This window comes from Physeter macrocephalus, chromosome 20 (assembly GCF_002837175.3).
Source record: "Physeter macrocephalus isolate SW-GA chromosome 20, ASM283717v5, whole genome shotgun sequence".
Classification (NCBI taxonomy): Eukaryota; Metazoa; Chordata; class Mammalia; order Artiodactyla; family Physeteridae; genus Physeter; species Physeter macrocephalus.
The window spans coordinates 25,748,692-25,773,852 of record NC_041233.1 but is presented as its reverse complement, the minus strand read 5'-3'; the positions used below and the strand labels follow the sequence as shown (position 1 = coordinate 25,773,852).

Sequence of the window (25,161 nt, the reverse complement as noted above, 5' to 3'; positions counted from 1 at the left end):
TTACATTCCCACCAACAGTGCAAGAGGGTTCCCTTTTCTCTAGACCCTCTCCAGCATTTACTGTTTGTAGATTTTTTTATGATGGCCAATCTGACCGGTGTGAGATGATCTCATTGTAGTTTTGATTTGCATTTCTCTAATGATTAATGATGTTGAGCATTCTTAATGAGAGATTCTTGTGACGGATATGTTCGGTATCTGAATTATATCACTGTCATTATGATGGTTGTGAAATTGTATTATAGTTTTATAAGAGATTAACTTTGGGAAACTGTGTAAAGGGCATATGAGATCTCTCTGTATTACTTCTTACGATGATGTGAATCTTCAGTGGTTTCAAAACAAAAGTTTTATTTAAAAAAAGGGCTTGGGCACAGGAGCCTACACGATGTGTTCAAACCCTGGGTTAGCCATTTACTAGCTGTGAGACCAGGAGCAAGTTAATTAACATCTCCATGCTTCTGTTTCTTCAACTATTAAATGGAGGTGATAACAGTATCTATACTCATAAGGTTATCTGAGGTAAATTAATTAATATATGTAAAGATCTTAGAACGGTATGTGGCACAGAGTAAGTGCTACACAAATATGATCTATTATTAACAATTCTTCGGAGAATATTTTCTGTTATATTGTCTATTATAAATACAATCCTTATTCTCAACTATGTTCTAAGTGCCTAAAACACTGTCTAGCACATGATAAGCACTTGAACAAATGAATGCTCCTGAGAGATGTATTTGCTTCTAGTGCACTGATAAATTCACTCTTCTGAATCTCCAAGTTTGAGAATATCACCTGTCAAACTTTGTTTTTATAGTTGTATAACTGATTATGGATGACCACAAAAATTTTCCTCTGTATTAGAGAGTTTCTCCTTCTTCCCTTCTCATGAAATCTTTCTTGGCTTAAAATCCATTCATATTATATGCAACTTGACTGAAAGAGCTGATGGGTATATTTTTAATCTCTTTCTTCTCTATATCTACTACAGATATGAATTGTGGTTAATAAGGCCACTTGCCTTAAGAATTTGCAGGTTTCTTCAAATAATTCTAACAATCTCTTTTATGCATACAAAAATTGATCAGAATTCATGGAAAGAATTGAGATATTTTGTTTCAAGTTACAGTACAAGCATATATTAACTATATAGCCAGCCTTCTGTATACGTGGATGCAGAAACACCTTGATATGGAGGGCTGATTGTACCACACCATTTTATATAAGAGATTTTAGCATCCACGGATTTTGGTATTCTTGGTGGGGGGACGTGGCTCCTGAATCGATTCCCCACAGATACTGGGAGACGACTGTGTAATTATATATTAACTCTAAACTATATATATAATATATATTAACGATACATATAACCACATATTAAACTGCTAACATGTTAAATCACCTCAAGGTGATTCTAGGTAACATAATTTAATGTTGTAAGAAGCATAAAGTCAGTGTAATAAGACATTTCACAATTACACCAAAATCAGTTTCCTAATTGAATAGTTTGAATAATATTCACTTAGAAGGTTGGCTAAGTGTCATTTGGGACTCTCCACTATCTGAGTCCACTTTAAAATGTTTTTCTCCTCAATTTCTCCTGTTACTAAAGAATAATTTATCTACATTTTTGATTGGAAATAATTTCAAATGTAGAAAAGTTCCAAAAATAAAAATTGTACAGGAACACCCATATACATGTGCCTTTTACCCAGATTCCCCTCTTAACATTTTTAATTCATTTGCCTTATTTATTTGCACTTGCTAGTATTCCTTCTCTATTTGAGTGTATTTTTCTAATATGTCTTTGTGATTTAAGTTGAGATTATGCATTCTAAGCCAGAATATTGCATAGGTGATGTTGTGTCCTCCTCAGAGAACCTCATCAGTAGGCACACAATGGCCATCTGACCCTCACTGGTGATCATAATTTTGATCACTAGGGCTTGACATATCCAATGCATTACTGCTATTTCTTTTTGCCCCTACAACTAATAAACATTCTTTGGGGAGCCACTTTAAGACCATGCAAACATCCTGCTCCTCATCAACCCGTCCTCTTAGATGTTGTATCTACTGATGACTTTTGCCTGATCTAACCTTTACCCAAAAATAATATCGGGTTTGTTTTCATTTTTGTTTTTCTCCAACTCCACCACACCTTTCACATTTGCCACTCAACTTTCAGCATTCTACTGTTGGCAAGATGCCTTCCTTTTCCTTCTTTCCTTCCTTTTTCTTCCTCCCTTCCACCTATGATTGGCATAATCTCATAAAACTCTTTTTTTCCCAGTGGTTTATAATTCATTACTGTATTTAATTATATAGATGCTCAAACTGTCCCAGATTTCGCCAATGGGATACCTTCAAGCTATCTCCTATATAATTAAGATAAACCCTCCATCATTGTTTTGAGCACTTCCTTTGTGACATTACAAGATGTTCACCTTGTATGTACTTGGCCCTAGACCTGGAACCTGCCATTTCAATATGGAGTCCTGGTTCCTTTTAGTGGTGTTGTGGGTTGAATTGTGTCCCACAAAAAAGATATGTTTAAGGCCTAACTGCTGGTATTACTTGTGAATGCAGGCTTACTTGGAAATAGAGTTTCTGCAGACATACCAAGATGAGATCACTCTGTGTGGGCCCTAATCCAATGACTGATGTCCTTATAAGAAGAGGGAAATCTGGACATGGACACATGGAAAATGCATGTGACAATGGAGGCAGAGACTAGAGTTATGTTGCCACAGGCCAAGGAACTTCAAGAATTGCAGGCAACCACTAGAAGTTACGAGAGAGGCATGGGACAGATTCCCCCTTTGTCTCTCCAAGATCAAGAATTAACCAACCCTGTCAGCACCTTGATTTCGAACGTCTGGACTCCTGAACTGTGAGAGAAAAAATTTCTGTTGTTTTAAGTTTCTGGTAATTTGTTACAGCAGCCCTAGGAAATTAATAGAGTGGGAAATAGTGCTAGCTGTGTCATTACTACTTGAGCGACTTTGCTCTTTTGCCCATTTGGCAAAAGAGCTAGGAAATAAACGCATATATATTCACATAAAAACACACACATATACAAGTACACACACACATAAATCACTTATACGCAGGAATGTATATATTTACACAGATACCTCTAATCCAATACATTCTCACAGCATTCTTTTCTGTCTTCTCTCATTCTATATTTGTGTGTCCATTTTTCCACAGTGATAACACAGGATCCAAACAATATTAAGTCAATTACTCATTTGCTCAAAATAGTTTCAGCATTAGTTTGCCCATACCACCAAAATAAACAAACCTTAATAAAAAAAGTTCAGGATTTGTGTGCAATACTTTTCTCCTCTCCCACTCTGCCCCAAACTGAGGACATATAATCCAATATTGTGCTCATAAATTACTTGGCTGAGTCCTCCCTTCTTTCTTCTTTATCCTTCAGTATACAGTATTCATTTGACTTTTGATAAACAATTAAGTTCATCTGTTTTAGTATGCTTACAATTTTACATGCCCTATCCTACCGATGTCATTCATTTTCCTTTAACCTTTGAATAGGCAGGGTAGTAACATGCTATCAAAATTTGAAACTATACCAAAAAAATAAACTCCAAGAAGTGTCATGCTCACCCATATCTCTTCCATCACTCTTCCTGCCACATATAGGTTACTGATTTTATTGTTTTCTACTTTACCCTTCCTGCATATATGCATGCTTTTTGGTGTTTTTTTTTTGCGGCACGCGGGCCTCCCACTGTTGTGGCCTCTCCCGTTGCGGAGCACAGGCTCTGGACGCGCAGGCTCAGCGGCCACGGCTCACGGGCCCAGCCGCTCCGCGGCATGTGGGATCTTCTCGGACCGGGGCACAAACCTGTGTCCCCTGCATTGGCAGGCAGACTCTCAACCACTGCGCCACCAGGGAAGCCCTATGCATGTTTTATTTTCCCTTTTTCTTACACAAAAGGTAACACTATATGTGCTCTTTTGTGCTTTCTTTTTGTGTCATATTTCCTGGAAATTAATCCACATCTGCTTATAAAAAAGTTGCATAGTACTCTGTAGTGTGTATGTACCATAGTTTATTCAACGAATCTCCTATGACTGGTCATTTATATAGAGTCTAATATTTTTAAGTTATAAATGCTGCAATAAATAACCTTAGCAAATTATTTTAATATGCCATAAGGATTGGATTCCTGGATTAAACTAATTCCTATCTGTGCAGATGTTTTTCTTTACTCTCATGTGTAATGGGGTGTGGGGGTCTTGTGGAGGAATATTTAATGACGAGCAAACATTCATTAAATATTAAGAAACAAAAATCATATTATGAAACAGTAGATACAGTATGATGCAAATTATATAAAAACTCAAAGGGACAAATGTATGCACAAAAAATAAACGTGTGATGGGATTACAGGGGATTTTAATATTCTTCTTTATACTTTTTACATGTCTCAAGTTTAATGTAATCATCATGTATTATGTTTATAATAGAAAAATAAAAAATAAATTATATTGTTAGAAGGAGGAGTTCTATTTTTGGTAGTCAAGCTGACTCAGTTACCATAACATAGCCCTTTTGGTGAAAACAACAACAAATGATAAGTTAACAACAACAACAAAAAAAGAATCTTTTTTGCTTTGAAATGCATTGCTAGGTTAACACAGAATACTCAGAAAGCTAAAACAAAAGTAAAAATGGAAATCCAGGGAGATAAGCAAATACTCAAATGTCTTTCATTCTGGGGACATGCCAAATCCCATGAACTGAGCTTTAGGTTTCACAGCCATGTATAGAGCTGCCAGTAGTGTGCTGAAAACGGCTTGTGAAAGCAAACTATACATATCTTTTCCAAATTCATGTTCAATGACTTCACACTGGTAGCTTGAAATCAGCCGTAATATAAAATTAGAAAATATTAAATATCAGGACATTTTTTTTCCTCTAGAGAGCAAGTTTCAAAGTATTTACCAGCACACTACTAAGCCCAAGGTTTAGGAGAGAAATCCTAGGTATATCAAAGATAGGGAGTCTATAGAGATCTCCACATAAAGCTGGAACTCTGAAGAGCTGCACACTTAGTGTAAGAGTGAAACAGAAGTATGCCTTTTCCTAAGAAAGAATCACAAGGAAATTCGCCTGTTTCAAACTTGATGCTAGGTGGAGGTAAAAATATCTTCCCTGAAAATTTAACCACAAGCCCACCCTCATGAAAGTTTATGGGTCTACAACTCATGTTACCTATGCAGCCCACAAAACTTTAAGCCTAAAATTTATTTGAATGCGTTCCCAGGCCACCAGTATCCCCAGGCTTTTGGCAGATTCCCATGCAAATCCTCTCTCAGAAAACGTATCTTCATCTCAGCCTCAAGATTACTACAAGTAATGAATATCAGCTCACAAACAAAACATAAGGGAGCCTGAATAAGAGCCAGCAGAACCAATAGACAACAAAATCAGAACTGCAAAAGTTTTAACTATTAGGCTAGGCACAAAATAGAAAATAAGATTAATGTATGCAAAGAAATGAAAGGATTAAAAACAGAAGGAGTCAGAGTTTATCAAAATGATGAAACAAGAAGCACATTTGAAAGAAATGAAAGTGAAAAATAAAGTAATGGATATTAAAACTCAATGGACGGGCATAAAAGAATATTAGACACTACTGAAGACACAATTAGAAACATCAGAATATAGATCTGAAGAAATTATCCAGAAAGTAGTGAAGAAGACAAATTATGTTAAAAGGTTAAGGGATGTGATAGAGTGATTAGGGATACATATGTGGTTAATCTATAAAGAAAACCATAGGAATAATATTCATAAAATTCAAGATAATGGTTACAATGGGGGTGGAAAGAGACATGGGATCATAAGGATCACATAGAGATTCAAAGATACTGGTAATGTTATGTTTCCTAAGATGGATGGTGGGTACACAGGTTTTTAATTAATTAAGTTATTTATTTATTTTTGGCTGCATTGGGTCTTAGTTGCTGCCCATAGGCCTTCTCTAGCTGTGGAGAGTGGGGGCTACTCTTTGTTGCCGTGTGCGGGCTTCTCACTGTGGTGGCCTCTCTTGTTGCGGATCCCAGGCTCTAGGCACGCTAGTAGCTGTGGAACACGGGCTCAGTAGTTGTGGCTCGCGGGCTCTAGAGCACAGGCTCAGTAGTTGTGGCTCATGGGCTTAGCTGCTTTACGGTCTGTGGGATCTTCCCGGACCAGGGCTCGAATCTGTGTCCCCTGCATTGGCAGGCGGATTCTAAACCACTGCGCCACCAGGGAAGTCCCCAGGTTTTTAATTTTTAAATAAAGTTTTACTTGGGAATAATTTTATATTTATAGAAAAACTCCAAACATAATAAAGAGAGTTTGCATATGCCCTTCATTCAGTTTGCTCTAATGTTAACATCTTCCATTACCATGGCACATTTGTCCAAACTAAGTAATCAACTTTGGTGTATTACTATTAACTAAAGTCCAGACCTAATTCAGATTTCACCAGTTTTTACACTAATGTCCTTTTTTGTTCTGGTTCCAATCCAGGAAACCACTTTGTACTTAGTTGTCATATCTCTTTAGTCTCCTCTTATCAGTGAGAAGTTCTTAGTCTTTCCTTATTTTTTATAACCTTTAGAGTTCTGAGGAGTACTGTTTGGTATTTTGTAGAATTTCCATCAGTTTGGATTTCTCTGATGCTCTCATGATTAGATCAGGGCTATGGGTTTCATGGAAGAATACAAGATACTACAAGTTCATTTTCCCTGTCCTAGAATCAGCCATTTCTCCAAGGAACCCTGGATCCTTTTAGTGGAGAATAGTATTTTCAAACCCAGATCTGGGTGCTGGGTGTGTCTGTTGCTATTGGGGTATCATTGCTTCTAAGCCTTCTCAGTTGACAGAGCTAGGAAATATATGTATGTACACTAACCCATGTGTACACATGTACCTGTAATTATTTCTGCATCTACCCATTTATACATATTAAGCTGAACATGAATTCATACTATTATCTCCAACTCTAACACAGTACCACAGGGTTTATTTTAGCCTTCCCCCCCGGCTTATCTTGTTTATCTGTAACATCCCTCTCTGACAATGAGAAACCTGAATCCCACCATCCATCATTTATTTAGATACTTATCCAACCCCAGTATATATGCAAAGTGGGCTCAGAATTATTAAAACTCATACTCCTATAAGAAACAAATCTGCCCAGTAGAATTCAGTGTTTCTATAGTGTTTCTCTGTATTTAACTTAACATTTTCCAGTCAAGACACCATTTTCCAAAGTTACTTAGGTCAGCTCCTTTTTTCTACACCCCTTCAGTTAGGTGATGTCATATATTTGTTACACAGATTGATTCATTTGTCAAAGTCTGCACTAATCCTAGGATTCCCAACATTAAAAGCATTTGCAAGTTAACTCCTTGTGATGTACAGTTCTATGGGCTTTAACAAATGCACAGAATCACGTACCTACCATTAGAGTACCATACAAGAACAGTTCTATCACCCAAAAAATTAACCTGTGTGTCTTCTTTGCAGTTAATGATTTTCTTTCCCCATCCCTTGTAATTTTAACATCTCAATGATTAAAAATCAGAGTGTAAAAATTAAAACTCATGATTCTTCACAAAATAAAACCTAAAACTGTGAGGAGAGTCAATGCTTAAAAGTTATGGTCGAGTGCTTATAATCTATCACTTCAGAGTTCTAGACTGGAGAAAGACATGTGAGAGTATGAGATCAACTTTGACATTGTTCATGGTTGGGAGTTGGGTTCTAGTCCCAAGCACCTATTTTATACATTCAGAAAATATTCTCCAAGGAAGGACCCTGTAAGCTTTGCTCACACAAATGTTTAGGATTGAATTGTAAATGGCTTACTAGAAACATTAAAAAAAATAAAAACAAACCCACAACTACAGTATAGGGACAATAAACTAAAAATTATCTTACAGACTACTCAATTTGGTATATCAATTATGTGACTATTTAATCTTAGTAGATACACTGACAGCTACCCAATATCATAGATCTGAAGAATTCAATTTCAGAAGGATAGCTCAAGTAGATTGACAGTTAAAAAAATATAATAAAAATCTTCAGCTTGCTTATTTGCACCCTCTCTTAAAAGAAAAAAAAATGAGGTTTGGAAGTTTCCATTTTACTTACATTTAAGTAGTCTGTTAATCAGTACTGATTTCACATACAATTTGAGAAACATGTCCCCAAATGCAGTATCATCTGGAGATATGGTTAACTATATGGGCCTAAGCAGCACAATCCACTTACTGGCAGTATTATCATCAGTTAAAGACTTTAAGTTTAGCTTTCTCCCCCTGGTGGTAGTATCTGTGTTAACATTTTAAATAATATTTGGCCTCTTCTAAAGGAAGCACTTGTCTCCTATAGTTCCTTTTTTTTTTTTTTTTTTCCCCCAAAATGCAATTACAACCATTATATCATTGTAAATTACATGCTGGGGTTATCTCAGTAGGTATCTGTCAAATGTAAAACTTACAGAAGGTTTTCAATGTAATAACGATGTTTTATCATTTTAATTACAAACTCTTTAAAAAACTTCCTAAACTGTACCAATTGGGGTGGTCTAAATTAACAGTATCTTAGCAGCCCAAGGGTAGTAAAAATAGATTGAACTACCAAATTTCATCATACTTATAGCAGCTGTCTTCCTGCCTCTAGGAAGCTAAGTATTTAACAAAGCAGACAGCTTGGCATTGGCATCTGATTAGCACTGTGTGTATTGTCAGATAGAATGTGCTTGGCTCTTTTGTTCCAGGGTTTGATTAAAAATCTGGAGAGCAGTGGCATCATGTAACTTTATTCTTAAGGCTTCTGAAAGGTAAATAAACTGTGATGCTTCGTCTGGTATTGTATATGAAAGACTGATCAATGATTTTCTGGTAATATATTTTATCAAACCATAGAAAATTTAAATAAAGGAATTCTTTTTTTTGGATACATACACCAAAGATTTACTGAAGCAGGCAGATCTTAAAATCATTTTAATTAAATATTTTATATATTAAAAACAGTTTCACAATAGGTTGCTTTGAAGCATATTGAGTCCTATAATTAAAATACTGTTGGTGGGGAGGAAGAATGGTCATTTTAGAGCACATAAGTACGAGATTCTATTCCTAAAATTATCAACAGTATAGATGAAGATTCACAAAATATTTTCAAATGCATATGAACATCTTATTGGAAAAATAACACTTTCTTGTAAGAATAATACTGTTTTGATGCAGATGCCCAAACATTAAACTATAAAAGGGTGACTCTCATTACCTCCTCCCCACAAATTTCTTCGAAAATTAATTACAAATGATTGTGCTTACTGGCAGAGTTCAAAATCAGTAGAGTCCATGCAAACAATCTACTTCAATGAGAAGTACATTCTTTTACTCTATCAAATCCATCGGAGGTAATCAGACTAGATGTTTTATTCAACAGGGCTGAAGAAAATTGTTCTACAATAGGTTAATTCAAAATGGCAGCATAGAAAATGCATCTGTCAGTGGGGATCAAATTACAGGGCAAGCTCCTCTCAATGCTTAGAAAAACAAGTCTGCAGTTCTACAGATTATGTGCCTGTGTGTGTTTAAAGGGGTGGGAAAGGAGCTAAATATCTGAGCTAACCTCCAATTAAAGTCAATCATAAAAACAGCCAATTTAATGAGTGCGGATTTCTTTGGGTAATTATAACACCAACCACTTTTTTCTCTTTTAAATCTGTAATTCTGCCTTCTTGTTATTGCTTGCTTTGTCATTAATCGCCTCAGGACCTTGATTTCCTAGCAACAGACTGCCACCAAACATTTGGCTCCTGTTCAACATTTCCTTTGTGAAAAATGGCACTGCTGTTGCCGCCTGGGCTGCTGCAGCTAGACTGGCTGTGTAAGTGCTCTAATAATGTATTCTACTGAAAAAAAAAAAAAATCACATGATATGGGGTGCGATGACTGAGCTCAGTTAATTACTGAGCTGGGAAGTTTATCTACAATCTAAAAGCTGTTGAGGAGCAGGGGGATATAAGGATTAAAAAGGTGCTCCTTCCATTATCAATAATTTGCAGGTGAGAATTTGCAAAGAAATATTTTATTCTTGAGTTGACAGGTTTCTGTTTAAGTTTATTTAGGAAAGGGTACAAAAGGCCAATGTCCCTCAAATGTTGCTTGACAAATTCTTTCTCCACAAAATAGCCCCAAACACATAAAAGAATCATAGAACAGTTTGCTGCAATTTTAAAAAGGAAATTAAACTATGTATCTGTCAGCTGTTTGTTTTCTACTTAAGGCAAAAATCGTGTATATGTAAATATACTATGAGATGACAGAATGAGGTTTTCATTCACAATATGAACACTAGACAATGAAAATAGACTAATTTAAGTTATTGTGTTCTGAAATACTGTACACCTAAACAACTATTTTATAACTCAAGATAAGAGAAAAAAGATGCTTATCATTATTTTTGAAATGATTCAATCGGGATTGAAAGAAACCAAACCTCATAATTGGAAACCCAGTGATAAGGTAGATATTTTGTCATTTTTTTTTAACTTGGTAGATTTATCAAGATTCTCCATGCCTTAGAAATACTACCATTTCCAGTAATGATAGTTACGGAAATTAACATGGCATGTCAGAGATGGTTCGCTGAAACCTTGCTTTAGTTCTCAGAAATATGGCTTTATAAGACCGGCATGTTTCAGGATTGCTGTCAGGATATGATAATTTAACATACCCAAGGGTACACTAAGTATTATGGAAGCATCTGAAACTAATAAGCCAGTGGACATTCCGATTCTTACCAATGTCTACATACTATATTAAAAAAACTTTCCACAAAGTATAGTCCCAATTTGGCTCATCTGAGGAAGTAAAAATGCTACAGTCTACCTGAAAACATCACATTGACCACCTTGACAGACTGAAATAAAAATGACTTTAGGGAATATTTACAAAGAAGCACTAGCATTATTAGGTCTTTGGTTATATTCATGTAATGAAAACATACAGATATTTTTAAAAGAGAGCAAATGATTCAAAGATATTTGAATAATTTTATAGAATTCTGCTCTTCTATCACTGGCACTAAATACATCATTTCACCACTAAGTCAGATTCTCCACTTTAACATATTTTTACAAAAAACAATTCTAGACTGATATAAGGAAACAAGTATAGAGTCACAACAAGAAAAGTTTTAGAAATCCAGAATGGACACTTTCTAATATGGAACTATAACTGGATTATGTATCATTTAATTCACTATTTACTATAACAGAGGTTCTTGACCTCTGGGCTCCATTAATTAGCAGAAATCTATGAACTACCAAAAATTATATAAATATTTTATGAGTAAATAAATTTTTCTGGAATGGTTCAAAACTCAGAAAAGATTAGAATCTACTACACTAAGCACATCAATCTACCTCAGAAACGCTAGTCAACATTCTTAAGCAAAATAATATTTTTAAGATTTTTAATATTTTTAAGATTCAATTTAGTTTATTATAGCTGTCAAATGTTAACCTTAAAGGAGCTACATATCTGTAAAAATAATTATTTTTGTAGGATGAGTAACAGAATATATGGTGCTCTTTTATTTTGTATATGTGCACCTTTCTGAAAAGACTGAACCAAAATATTTTTGGTGGGTTACTATACATTTTATATTTTATTTGATTGTGACAGTTTATGTCATGTCCCTTAAACTTAACAACAATAATAAAGTTGGTCTTAAATTGTTTATAGAATGAAGAAAGAAATAATACTTTGAAAAATGAACACACAAAATGACTAGTCAGGACAGCAGAGTTAAACAGGAATGGGAGGTTACACAAAATTTATGTTTGGGCTAAGGGTATTCTAGGGAAAGATGAGAGAGAGTTACATGGAAAAGCGTTCAAGGGTTTATCAAAATTTAAAGAAAAAGTTGTGTCAGCAATCTGTATAGAGTACAAGAGGAATGCAATTTGGAAAAGCAGCAATCTATCTTTCAGAATATCTTCAACTATTTAGGATTTGCTAATGTTTCTAATTGTATCAGGACAATGTCAGTGAAAAAGTTAACGTGAATATGTCCAAGTGGTAGAGAGAAAACACATGCCAGACACAAGAGGTTAGAGTCAAATGAGCCCTGTTAGATAGCTGAGAAACCTGTATTGGTCTGAAGCTGGATAACAGCAAATATGGATTTAATATGCCTGAGTAAGTACTGGAAAGGAAGAAAACTGTTTTCTCATTTTTCATCCCACTTTACCAAATATAATTTTAAAATTTTCATCTACTACATGTCATTCATCCAAATCAGAAAAAAAAAATTAAGTGACATTTTAAAGAACTGACCCCCAAACATGGTAACATTGTATCTAGAACAAATAAATGAGAACAAAAGCTTAGAAGACACTCTTTAGAGTACCTGCAAAAGAAAATAGGTAATAGGAAGAAAACAAAAAAGACTTATTATGACTTCCACTAAATATGTCAAAGAACAAAGACATAAATTCATTATTTGTCCAATTAGGAACAACTATATAATTTATAGCCATAATACCTGAATATCACTGAAACCATTATGAGATGTGGATACAAGATTGAATGCAGGGACCATGGAGAATAACTGCTAATTGGTATGAAGTTTCTTTTTGTGGTGATGTTAAAGTTCTAAAATTAGATTACAATGATGACTGCAGAACTCCATGAATATACTAACAATCACTGAATTGTACACTTTAAACCAGTGAATTTTACAGTACATAAATATCTCAATAAAGCTGCTATAAAGAGATTAAATCCAATTTAATTTATCTAGAAGAACAGAGACAACAGAACATATGGGTTAAATCATATTAAGCTATAAAGATTGTATACAGTAAAATATGTTAGAAAACAGATATACTTCTACAGATACTAGACTATGTCCAATTTATATACAATTTCAAAGATGTGACAACTAGCACATAAAAATGTATACTGTCATCACAATGTCTATAAATTTTCCCTCTCAAAGATGTTTATTAAAGAGACTTAGTAAACATTTTCTCAAGCAATTGCTGAGTGGTCTGAAATATATAAATAAAGTAAACTTAAGTGTAAATATTTCAGTAGATGGTTTGTTAATTCATTTGAGGCTCTATATAAGAACCTACTGTCTTAATAACTAATTGCTATACATACGTTTATTTTCTTACCTTCTAAGGCAATTAGCACGTAGTGTGGTTTCCAACCTCACATAAAATTCCAAGACTTTATTATGTCACAAATCCAAAGCACAAAAACTTCCAATCTTTATCTTTAGAGCCCAAAGCTTCTTTAATCAACACTATCTTACTTTTCTACTTAGTAAAAAGATTATTCTGTTTAGCTGAAAATAACCTTATTTTAATATTTCATAGATTCCCTCCTAGTAGAGAGTTTTATTTTTGACAACTGCTAAAAATAAGACTTAAGAAAAATTACAGGAATATAGGAGTAAACTGCTCAACTTGGAGAAAATATTTATCTATAAAAATTCAAAGTATAAGTCTAAAAAATGATACTGTTAAGAGTTTAACTTGCCAGAAAAAAATTCTAGACAAACTGAAAATAAGCACAAATAGAATTTCTAAAAATCACATTCTTGTTTGAAAAATTTTCTAGTATGAATCAAAGACTGTCTCTAATAAGGAAGAAGTAAGAACAGTAATCATTTGTGTAACTCACTGGACATCAATAACATAAGGAAAAAAATTTTTAAGTTAAAAGTTAAACTCTAATACTAATGCTTAAGAAGCAATACAACTAACAGTCTTTTTCTTTCTCTCTATATTATATCCAAGCTAAAGACAGACATTTTTAACACATAGTTTTGGGCTTTACTTGAAGGGGTATCAAATTGGTACATAAAACTCTAAACTCCTGCAAGACAAAGATTCATATATATACAACAACCCCCTTATCTGTGTGGAATACGTTCCAAGAACGCCAGTGTATACCTGCAACTGCCAACAGTACTGAACCCTTTATATACTACGTTTTTTTCATCAGCACTATTCTTGCACTTTGCGGCCATTATGAAGTAAGATAAGGGTTGTTTGAACATAAGCACTGTGATACTGCAACAACTGATCTGATAACTGAGACAGCTACTAAGTGACTAAAGGGCAGGTAGTGTTCAGTGTGGGTATGCTGGACAAAGGACAGAGCAGGATGGCACAAGATTTCATCAGCCTACTCAGAATGGTGTACAATTTAAACTTATAAATTGTTTATTGCTGGAATTTTCCATTTACTATTTTCAGGTTGAAGTTGATCATGGGTAACTGAAAGCACAAAAAGTAGAACGGCGGATAAGGGTCGTAAGGAGGGGCGGGGGTTGGGTGTACTACTACACTAAATGTCAGGAATTATATACAAACATGTAATGCTCCAGATAGAAGGGAAAAAAACACATTTTTCTTATTTTATTTTTTGAATTTATAAATGTAATAGTTAATGTCACCTATAAGGATATTTTAAAAAATTTAGAAAAAGGCTTAAAAATTCACAATTACTCCCTAATGAAGTCAGTGAAGCAATCCAGAGTAATACAGTCAAAAACCTGAAGTAAAAAAATGCAGAAATAAAGCCAAATGATGATCTTTGATTTGACCAATACAATGGGAGTTCCAATACATAAGCATTCAAAAACTGCATTTAGAACACTGATAAAATGAAAAGTCAGAAGTAGTTCAACCATCCAACTCCTTAACTAATAATCTCAGAAGACTATTATGAAGATTAATAAATTCCAAAAATGCCTTGAATTCATTCATAGCTAAATGCTTTATAAAGAACTGTGACCTATTAAATCAATTATCATTCACAATTAAATAGCTTAAACTTAAAAAAAATCCATTTGTTTACTTATTTTGCCAAAGTACATTCATTATAATAGTACAGCGTTCACAAGATGATATTACAAAGGCTTTTTCTATGGTGTAATAAGGTTTTATGGCAATGAGTTTAAGTAATTGTCCATAAGTGAGCAAAACTTTTCTATTTTCACCTATCCAGATTTTTTTTTGGTGGGGGGGAAGTAGTACAAATCTCAAACATATATATTAAATTAATAGGTATCTTTCATTTCCTTGTACATTACTCTAATTTCTATTAGGTCACCATTACGAGACAAATTCATTCCCTTTCATTAGAACCTTTCTCAAATTTTTTCATGACAATGTTAGAATACTAGATGATACAATTTTGAACATACTCAAATGTCTTTTAAAATTCCTAATCATGTTATACTGTAGAGTATTTTTTAGTAAATGCTATCAAAAGAAAACCAAATCCTAAAAGAACAGCAATTATATTATTTCATTATACATTCATTCTAATTTGTTATTCAACATTCACTGTAAAAACTTCTAATATGTAAAATTCCAAATAATGATCTCATAGACTAGATTTCTTATAATTTATCATGTCATTTTAATGAATTTAGTTATTGCTTTCACATTACTGACAAAGATATTTAATAGTGAGTCTAAGTAACAGTTCTACTAAGATAAATTATTACTCATGGAGTCATTAAGAATTTCAGTAGAAAACCCAACCAGGACAAACAAAGTGAGAGATGTAAGACCTAAATAGTTATTGATTATTGCTTGTCCTTTACATGCAAAAACTCCTATTTCTTACCAAATATGGGAACTCTATTCCTTTCCTCCAAGGTTGTACACTTCTCCAAACCATGTTTCCTCCAATTTTCCATGATCATACCTCCCGTTATTCCAGAAGCAAATATTAGTAACATTTAAAACCTTACCTTCACAAAAACTATATTAACCAAAATGGTAAGACTGTAGACTGAAAAGAGATAAAGGTGGTCAGATGGAGTTATAAATTAAAGACAGACAGGGTAAAAGGAGATCTGTAATAAGCCACTGGAACTGGAAAAATCACAGAAAGAAGGAAATATGCATAGGAGTCAAAGGAAAATTCAAACTACTGGTCCCATATTCTCAAACAATTATTGACAAACTAAGATTCACTATTCTTCCATTATAGTGATTAATTTTGAATTAGTAAAAAAGAACACACATTGGGTGACAGTTTATGCAAAGTAAGTCACATGGCACTGGAAGCTTTTGTTAACCTATTTCTTAAATATCTGTTTGATCTCTGAAGTTAAAATTTCTCCCTATATAAGCCTAAACTTGCAAGCTGATTAGTGTTTTACCATTTATTTAAAACTTGGAACCTTTTTCTCATTAAAAAGTCTTTAGAAATAATGCGTAAATTTCTGTGCAAAATCCCACTGTACTCACAATGTAGTCCAAAACACTATTAAGGACTCACTGACAATATTAGAAAAATTACTATAACATTAGTAATTATACATGGATGAACAGTTATCTACTAGCTAAGAGCTTTTAAATTTATTTTTAAATGATAAAGTGACAGCTAGAGAATTTTATAGAACCTAGAACAGTAATTTAGTGAGTTTCTTAGGTTGAATCAACCTTTTTTATTGCTTAAAAAAGAAAATATATGGTTTAGAAATTTAGTGGCTCCAATTTCATCTTTTTCATAAACTTTTCCTAAATATCATAGTCTTAGAGGGCTAGTGTAAGAAATATTTCATATAAGAGAAGAAAGAGACATATGCCAATCTGATTATAAAGGTAAAGAGCAACTAAGATTTAAGTTTTCAACATGTAATTAGCTATTGACATAACCAGTAATCCCTAAAAACCTACTAACAAAGAATTCAGTTTAAACATGGAAAAACTGAGTTTATATGCTGTAAGTGGGACACCTGCTATGAAGGTAAAAAAGATGTCAACACTTCATTTAAACTGAAAGAGAATACTGGTATATACATATTCCATTTCGACTTTTTATTAGGAAAGTTTTTGCTGTGAATTGCAGATTCAATGCATTATGTGACAGAGAAAATGAGGAAGGTTTTTTTTTTTTTTTTTTTTAATGAGGAAGGTTTTGAATTTTCTTAACGCTTGTGACCATTATTAATTCGTGGAACAGTGAGAAGAAGAGTTGAGTATGTAGTTCTAGTTTATTTTATGTAATGCAGATAGACATCTTACTTATGGAAATGTGTTAGATATACTGAGCTGCTTCTTCAGATCAAGAACCTTTTGTATAAAGAGCTCCCACAATTTCAAGTTGTTGAACCTCTGAAGTTTATGATGATGATGTAAGACGACTGCTGACACTACAGAACCTGAAAGTGTAGAGAAGCTAACCTGATATCTTGAAATAAGTATAGACATACATATCTACTCTATCTAAATTTGCAGTTTGGCTAGTGTAAGAAATATTTCATATAAGAGAAGAAAGAGACATATGCCAATCTGATTATAAAGGTAAAGAGCAACTAAGATTTAAGTTTTCAACATGTAATTAGCTATTGACATAACCAGTAATCCCTAAAAACCTACTAACAAAGAATTCAGTTTAAACATGGAAAAACTGAGTTTATATGCTGTAAGTGGGACACCTGCTATGAAGGTAAAAAAGATGTCAACACTTCATTTAAACTGAAAGAGAATACTGGTATATACATATTCCATTTCGACTTTTTATTAGGAAAGTTTTTGCTGTGAATTGCAGATTCAATGCATTATGTGACAGAGAAAATGAGGAAGGTTTTTTTTTTTTTTTTTTTAATGAGGAAGGTTTTGAATTTTCTTAACGCTTGTGACCATTATTAATTCGTGGAACAGTGAGAAGAAGAGTTGAGTATGTAGTTCTAGTTTATTTTATGTAATGCAGATAGACATCTTACTTATGGAAATGTGTTAGATATACTGAGCTGCTTCTTCAGATCAAGAACCTTTTGTATAAAGAGCTCCCACAATTTCAAGTTGTTGAACCTCTGAAGTTTATGATGATGATGTAAGACGACTGCTGACACTACAGAACCTGAAAGTGTAGAGAAGCTAACCTGATATCTTGAAATAAGTATAGACATACATATCTACTCTATCTAAATTTGCAGTTTTCTTATTAAGACTAGACTGCATGCTCTGAGCTGAAAGGGAATTAAAGATTTAAAAGAAATGCTGAAAGTCTGTGGAAATAATTTTATATTTCAGAAGAAATTTCACAGATTTTGATGAACAAGAAGTATGTTCTTAGTTGTTAGCATAATAAATATTTGTTGAATGTTCACCAAGAATATACAGCATCTACACCATCCCAGGTATCCAATATGAGTCTACTATTTTCAGAACTATTTAAAAATAGCCAAACTCTGAACAAACTATAGATTTACCTGGCAATGTGAAAGAGCATTCTTTTATGAAACAGCTGAAACAGAAACTAAGAGCTAACAGCTACAATCAGATATATCAACTGGAATACATTTTGATACTTGTTTCTGGCTGAATATACCACACAAGTTTCAAAAGTAATTCAATTTTATTAATTTGACAAACTGATCCCTCTACACTTTATACAAAACTGTACTTGAATAGTTAACACTACTATAAAAGTTCCAGGGCTTCCCTGGTGGCGCAGCGGTTGCGCGTCCTCCTGCCGATGCAGGGGAACCGGGTTCGCGCCCCGGTCTGGGAGGATTCCACGTGCCGCGGAGCGGCTGGGCCTGTGAGCCATGGCCGCTGAGCCTGCGCGTCCGGAGCCTGTGCTCCGCAACGGGAGAGGCCACAGCAGAGGGAGGCTCGCGTACCACAAAAAAAAAAAAAAAGTTCCATCCACCCAAAGTTGGCTAGATGAGTTATAGTTACATAATTGTTAAAACTATTATCTGGTTGCAACTTGGGTCTATACTGCTACAAAAATGTCATTCATGCAAAACTGGCTAGATGTGTTACATGTACGTAAGTGTTAAAATTATGACTTTTTTCCAAGTTGGCTCATAATTTGGGGCCCAATTACTATATATTGACATACAAAGAGTTGTAATTGTCAGGGTAAAAATATTTTTCTAACTTAATATATTGTCATGTTTCAGTCAGTACATATAACATAAATAACACCAAACTTTAAACCATATGCTCTTTGACTTTCAAATGTAAGATGGCTGGAAGAAGAGGTAACATGACTTTCCTCTATATAATCCTCTCAATGTAAGCATTTACTTGACAGTTATAAATGGGTAGGATTTGCTATACAGAGGAATCAATAACCTTGTAAAGCCTACAGCACTGCACGTAAACATGCTGTAGGAGACATTAACACTAGACCGAAAGAAATAATTATACTTTCAATAAACATGTTCCTACTGGATAATCAATTTTTTATGCAACTTACCAGCTGTTTCACAGCTCAGGTAGTAAATGGCAGCAGCTGTTATATCAAAACCGTATATGCAAATGAAGGGCTTTTAATTTTTCATAGGTATCTACTTAGTATTTGTGATCAGCCACATTTAACTCATATTAAATAAAAACAAGGTATTCATAGGGTGATTAACTCAGGAGAATTTTTAGTACAGTCTTATTTTAGAAATGAATTCTTAAGCAATTATTTTTTATGCCAGAAGGCTTAATAATTCAAATTACATGCTGCCCATATTCTGATATTTAAAAGATTTGTCATGATCAATGTTTCTAAAATATTAACTTAAAAGGTGTCATGGTAATTACTATGGAATAAATAGTAATTAGTTTTTTCATCAAATAAGCTCAAACTGTTTGCAGTGAATATTTATACTGCTAATAATATTTCCGCACACAATGCAAGGCATCATTCACAACAAGTAGCCTAAAAATATAAAATATAAATTTCCAGAATTACTTCAAAAGACCTTAAGATTTAATATAGAATTTGATACCTGGTTTAAAAACATCTATGTATAATGTATCCAAAAAGAGGTATATTTGAAGGTAAATAATACAAATCATGCTACCACAGAATGATTATATTTCTGTTCTGTGTTTGTAATAGTGAACCTAGCATATGCTTTGAGATGGGTTAAGAATTTACAGTATAATAAGAGACAATTATTTTTAAATGTACATCAGCTAACAACTATAATTTATAGTGTAAATATGTACCAGAAATTTGAATTAGGCAAATACTTACTGCTATATAATAAACTCTTGCTTTGTCTACCAATATCCAGTTTTTCTCCATATCAAGATGTTTTTCCTTTTTATAACAATTGGCAGCAGCAAGATTAGCTACAAGGGATCTAAAACAACAATAACAAAAAGTAAGTAAGTTTTACATATAGTCAAACTTGTCATATAACTATACAGTTAACTAAAAACATTTTTGTAAATTGTTTTAATTTTATTCTTAATTCTTCAAACTGCCGCATACTGATTTTAATAAATGTAAATAAAGTTACTTTTGTTTTGAAAACTTTTCAAGACTTCTCTGTTGCCTTTGAGATAAACAAGGACATTAATCCTTGCTCTAAATATCATCTGGTATTTTGAGAAACTGGCATTTAAGCTTCCTTTTGAAACTAAAATGATAAAATTATCTACTTTCTACATTTTTAATAGTTCAAAATGAAGTTAAGAAATAGCTACTACGTAGTTACACACACAAAAATATATATGCAACTAAAAACTTCAGTTTTCAAATATCAACACACTATCCACTGTTATTTAATCTAATGCTTTAAAAGCCAAGTATGGGATTAATTTTACAATACACACATATAAATGTAGACCATATTTACTATGAGGGATTAATTTTATTAATCCATCACATAAAACCATTACATTGTATGGGCTAGAATAAATTAAAATTAGTTTTCATAGTTGAAAACTCCCTGCACTGTTCCAGTTTTGTAGCTGAAAATCTAAGCAGAATACTACACTTAAAATCTTGTTCCAAGTGCCACACAGAGCTTTTTATTATTGCCCAACAATTAAACTTAATACATTAATTACTTATGTTACAAAGAAATAAAAACACTTCCCCCCCCTTCTGACCCACAAATTAAAAAAAAAAAACTTGCCAATTTTTCAAATTTTTTTTTTAGTAACAGTTGTAGTTAAAAACATCCCACAAATATATCATCTCATCACTTAAGATTTTGGTAATATGGTTAGATTCTCTTTTGAAAAAAATAAATCAATTCTCTTCCAAAACATATTTCTACTCACTCATATGCCATCTGACTAACTGAAGGATACATTCTCTTTATGCTCAGTTAAATTAATGAAAAAAAGAGTGATATTCATCAGTACATGTATATGCAAAATAACTATATTACAAATTTAAGGATAATTAATTTATAAAAAATATTTTAGTAATCATGACTCCTGCAAAATGTTGACAAAAAATGGTTACTAAATAAAAGCAAATACTTCTGGCATGAGCTACGAAACTCTATTTGATAAAAAAAAACTACTCTTTGATAGGAAACTAAATAGTTCCTCCAAAAGAAAATACAGGTATTCTTACTATCCAAGTGTACCTATCTGGTTCAGAGTTTGTGGAGAATAAGAACCTGGATTAAGAAGAATATTCCCTTAACCTGAGTTTGGGACACTGGAAGTTAGAGTTCCTAGCTCTATTTAAAACAATTTATCCAAATCTATTAGGTTCCACAATTTGCATAATGAATTAGACAGCGAGGGTTTCCCTCAGTTTCTGACTTCCAATAGCAATTAATACTGATCACCATAACCATTATATGAGTATATAAATTAAGCTGTTGAAATCTGGAAGACCTAATATTATCATACCTGTTCTTTAAAATAACAACTTAACATACAAAAACAATTTAGCAATTTTACTGTAGCCAGAGTGGTATCAGAGGCAAAAGTTGACACATTTCTCACTAATGGGAAAACTCCGCATCTGCCTACTAAAGTTGGTTTTTAGAAAAACTGAAAAGGGGAAAGGTCTAAATAAGTATATCCCAATGTTTGAACTGATGGTTTTATTTATTAAAACCTAAAAATCATAAATTTCTCCTACACCCAAAAAATAAAGTTACAGGACAGTTTGAAAATGGCTTTGGTACCCTAATTGTTTTTGAAAGTTATATTTTAGTTATTTAATGACTACTGCCCAGAATAGTGTCAGGTCTTTAACATACATTTGAGAGGTCAAAGAGTGAGCAAAAACAAATGAGGTAAAAAGGAGGAATGGAGCAAGGGGAGCAGAGATAAGGGAGGAAATAAAGAAGACAAAGAGGCAAATAAGAAAGAAGGGAAGAAAGGGAGATAGGAAATGGTGGAGGACAGACAATATTTTTAGCTATAAGGGATGTAAAGCTATCTAGTGAATCACCATTTTAAAAGAGATCATCTTTGGTGATTCTAACAATATAATAACTAGGAAAATTATTTTTTTTCCTTTCCAAAGGAGAAAAAAGCCCATGCTGATAAGCAGTATGCTAATAATGATGTTAGCAAAGCATGAAGGTACTGAAGATATACCTCCATGTAGCTGCAAAAGGCACCAAAAAAAGCAATGCATGGAAGGTTCTGAGAGACAGAGTTCAAGTTCACACAAAGAAAAACCTTCTGATAAGCAAAGTTGTATAGAAATGTAATAGATTGTTTTTTGAGTGGTGCATTACCCATGACGGAAGTTGTTTAGTATGGACAGATGACTGTTCGCCAGAAATGCTTTAGATGACCTAATTTATATGAGGCTGGATATAATGTAATATTTTATATATGTTAAAAAATATATATGTGTATATATGTATTTTAATATTCCAATCTCAGGATATGTTGAAAAGAACATTCTTCCTAATGCCAGTTCGGCAAGCACCTAGCTACAAAACACTGAATAAAATGCGCTCCTTTTCTGGCCCTAATTATAAAAAGTAGAGGCTGGACTAGATAATTTCAAAATTTTAATTTCATTACGCTTCATGAAGAGAACAACAGGTTCAAGAAAGGTAAAAAAAAATTTTTTTAAGGAAAAGTGATACTAGGAAGAAGAGTTTATTAAACATTAAAATCAATTACAAACATGAGGTCTAAATTCTGAATTCAGATTTTACCAGTGGTTAAACAGTCAGTTAGTACAGTGCTTCCCTTGAAATAACACTGACCTGTTGCCACCAGTGATGCATGCAGCACAAGTTCCCGTTGGCTGCTCATTCTGTTCATAGTAATGAGCATCCACATGGGCTTCAGCAGCTTTTTTCTTCAGGATCTCCCCAAATTTATCTATCCCGATGCATCCAAAAAATGTTGCTGCTTTGTGTGGCTGCTGAATCATCCACTGAAAAATACGAACATAAATAATTTTAATGGGTCAGAAAAATGGTACACATAGTTCAGTATTCTGCCAAGGACGGTGGCATAAAAGGGTTTCTTTGTTAGCAGCTGTGGCTGTTAGGAATGGAATTTCAATCCTGTATCACCACTTATGATAACAAATTTGATATAACAACCACATAAAATCTTATTATACTTCCTTCAGGGAAAGAAAGAGGACACAGTGGTTAAGAACTCAAAGTCATACAGACCTTAGGCCAATACTGGCTTGATACAGAAAAATAATACTGAGTCCAATAGAAGTAGTGAAGCGTTGTCATTAAAACACCAGAATCTATACTGAATACTGTGTGGGTTCAAAACTTGCCTCTGCCACTAATTAGCTGCATAAGTAAGACCATGTCACTTAACATTTCTAAGCCTCATTGTCCTCATATGTAAATGAGGAAAATAATTATAAATACACTTCATAAAGCTGTTGGGGATTAAATTAAGTAATTTAAGTTAATGTATATGCACTGTGGTACTAGGCACAAAGTAGATGATGTATATTAGCTGTGGTTGTCACTAATATTGTACTTCATATATATATGCGTGTGTGTGTGTATATATACACATATATATATGCTAAACTACGTTCATGTCTAATAAGTTGTTTTAAAAACAAGTTATTGGACTTCCCCAGTGGCGCAGTGGTTAAGAATCCACCTGCCAGTGCAGGGGACACAGGTTCAAGCCCTGGTCTGGGAAGATCCCAAATGCTGTGGAACAACCAAGCCTGAGTGCCACAACTGCTAAGCCTGTGTTCTACAGCACGTGAGCCACAACTACTGAGCCCGTATGCCTACAGCCCATGCTCCAAAACAAGAGAGGCCACCGCAATGAGAAGTCCACGCACTGCAACCAAGAGTAGCCCTCGCTCGCTGAAACTAGAGAAAGCCCTCGCGCAGCAATGAAGACCCAACGCAGCCAAAATAAAATAAATAAATAAATAAACAACTTATTTATTCAGAAATAAACAGTATTAAAAATTCTGATTCATTAGTCTCATAAAACTTTAATTTCTTTGCTATAAATTAATCACAGTGTATTTATTTTAAAATGCATACTTTTCATTGATATGTTATCTTTTATAATTAGGCTCAAATTTTTGAGGTTTCTAATACTTGTATTAGTTATTGTAAACAGCATCTATTTTTTTCTAAGACTTTTTAGCAAAATACTCAATATGCAAAGTCAAAAGATATCAAAATCTTACATTACTTTAAATATCTGGAGTATAAAAGAAATGCATGTATGTTTAGTGTTAAAGGGATGAGGAAAGTAACAAAAGGTAACAAAGAGAAATCTGTAAGATAAAGATACAGTAACTGATGATCTAGTAGTCCAATTCTACTTCTAGGGATTTATCCTGAAGATACATGTCCACAAATATAAAACAACATATACAGAAGTATTCTTTGAGACATTATTTGTAATGGCAAAATGTTGGAAACAAAACGTCCATCCATAGAAGACTGGTTGAATAAAATATGATAAATCCAATCAGTGGAATACAACACAACAATTTAAAAAAGAACAAGAAAAGCTGTTTGAAATACAACAAATAAATGCAACATGTAGATGCTGGACTGAGAATAAAATCAAACAGCTATAAAAGACTATTAGAATAATCACTGAGATTGGAATATCTATAATATATCAGAAAACAGGGTTGTATAAATTCTAAATTTCTCAAATACAGGATAAATACTTCAAAATTATTCGGGGGAAAAATATATATATTTATTTATATAAAGAAAGAGAAAGCAAATTTTTTTTTTTTGAGAAAGCAAATGTTGAAATGCTAAAAACTGGTAGATCCAATGGCATTTTTCACAGAACTAGAACATAAAATTTCACAATTTGTATGGAAACACAAAAGACCCAGAACAGCCAAAGCAATCTTGAGAAAGAAAAACGGAGC

At 33.4% G+C, this 25,161-nt stretch overlaps 1 protein-coding gene across 13 annotated transcripts in view; it reads right to left on the bottom strand.

Annotated features, from left to right (window-relative positions):
- The window catches only part of ADK (adenosine kinase), a 494,936-nt gene that overhangs the window by 214,469 nt on the left and 255,306 nt on the right, over positions 1–25,161 (bottom strand). For all 13 annotated transcript variants that reach the window (XR_002893073.3, XR_003677644.2, XM_024132043.2 and 10 more), the window contains 2 exons: positions 23,027–23,199; positions 20,080–20,188 (listed from right to left, as the gene is read on the bottom strand). Coding sequence is in view for 11 of the 13 variants with exons in the window: in XM_024132043.2 (XP_023987811.1) it covers positions 20,080–20,188; positions 23,027–23,199 (282 nt within the window). In the remaining 2 variants the exon portion in view is untranslated. The remainder of the gene's footprint in view (positions 1–20,079; positions 20,189–23,026; positions 23,200–25,161) is intronic.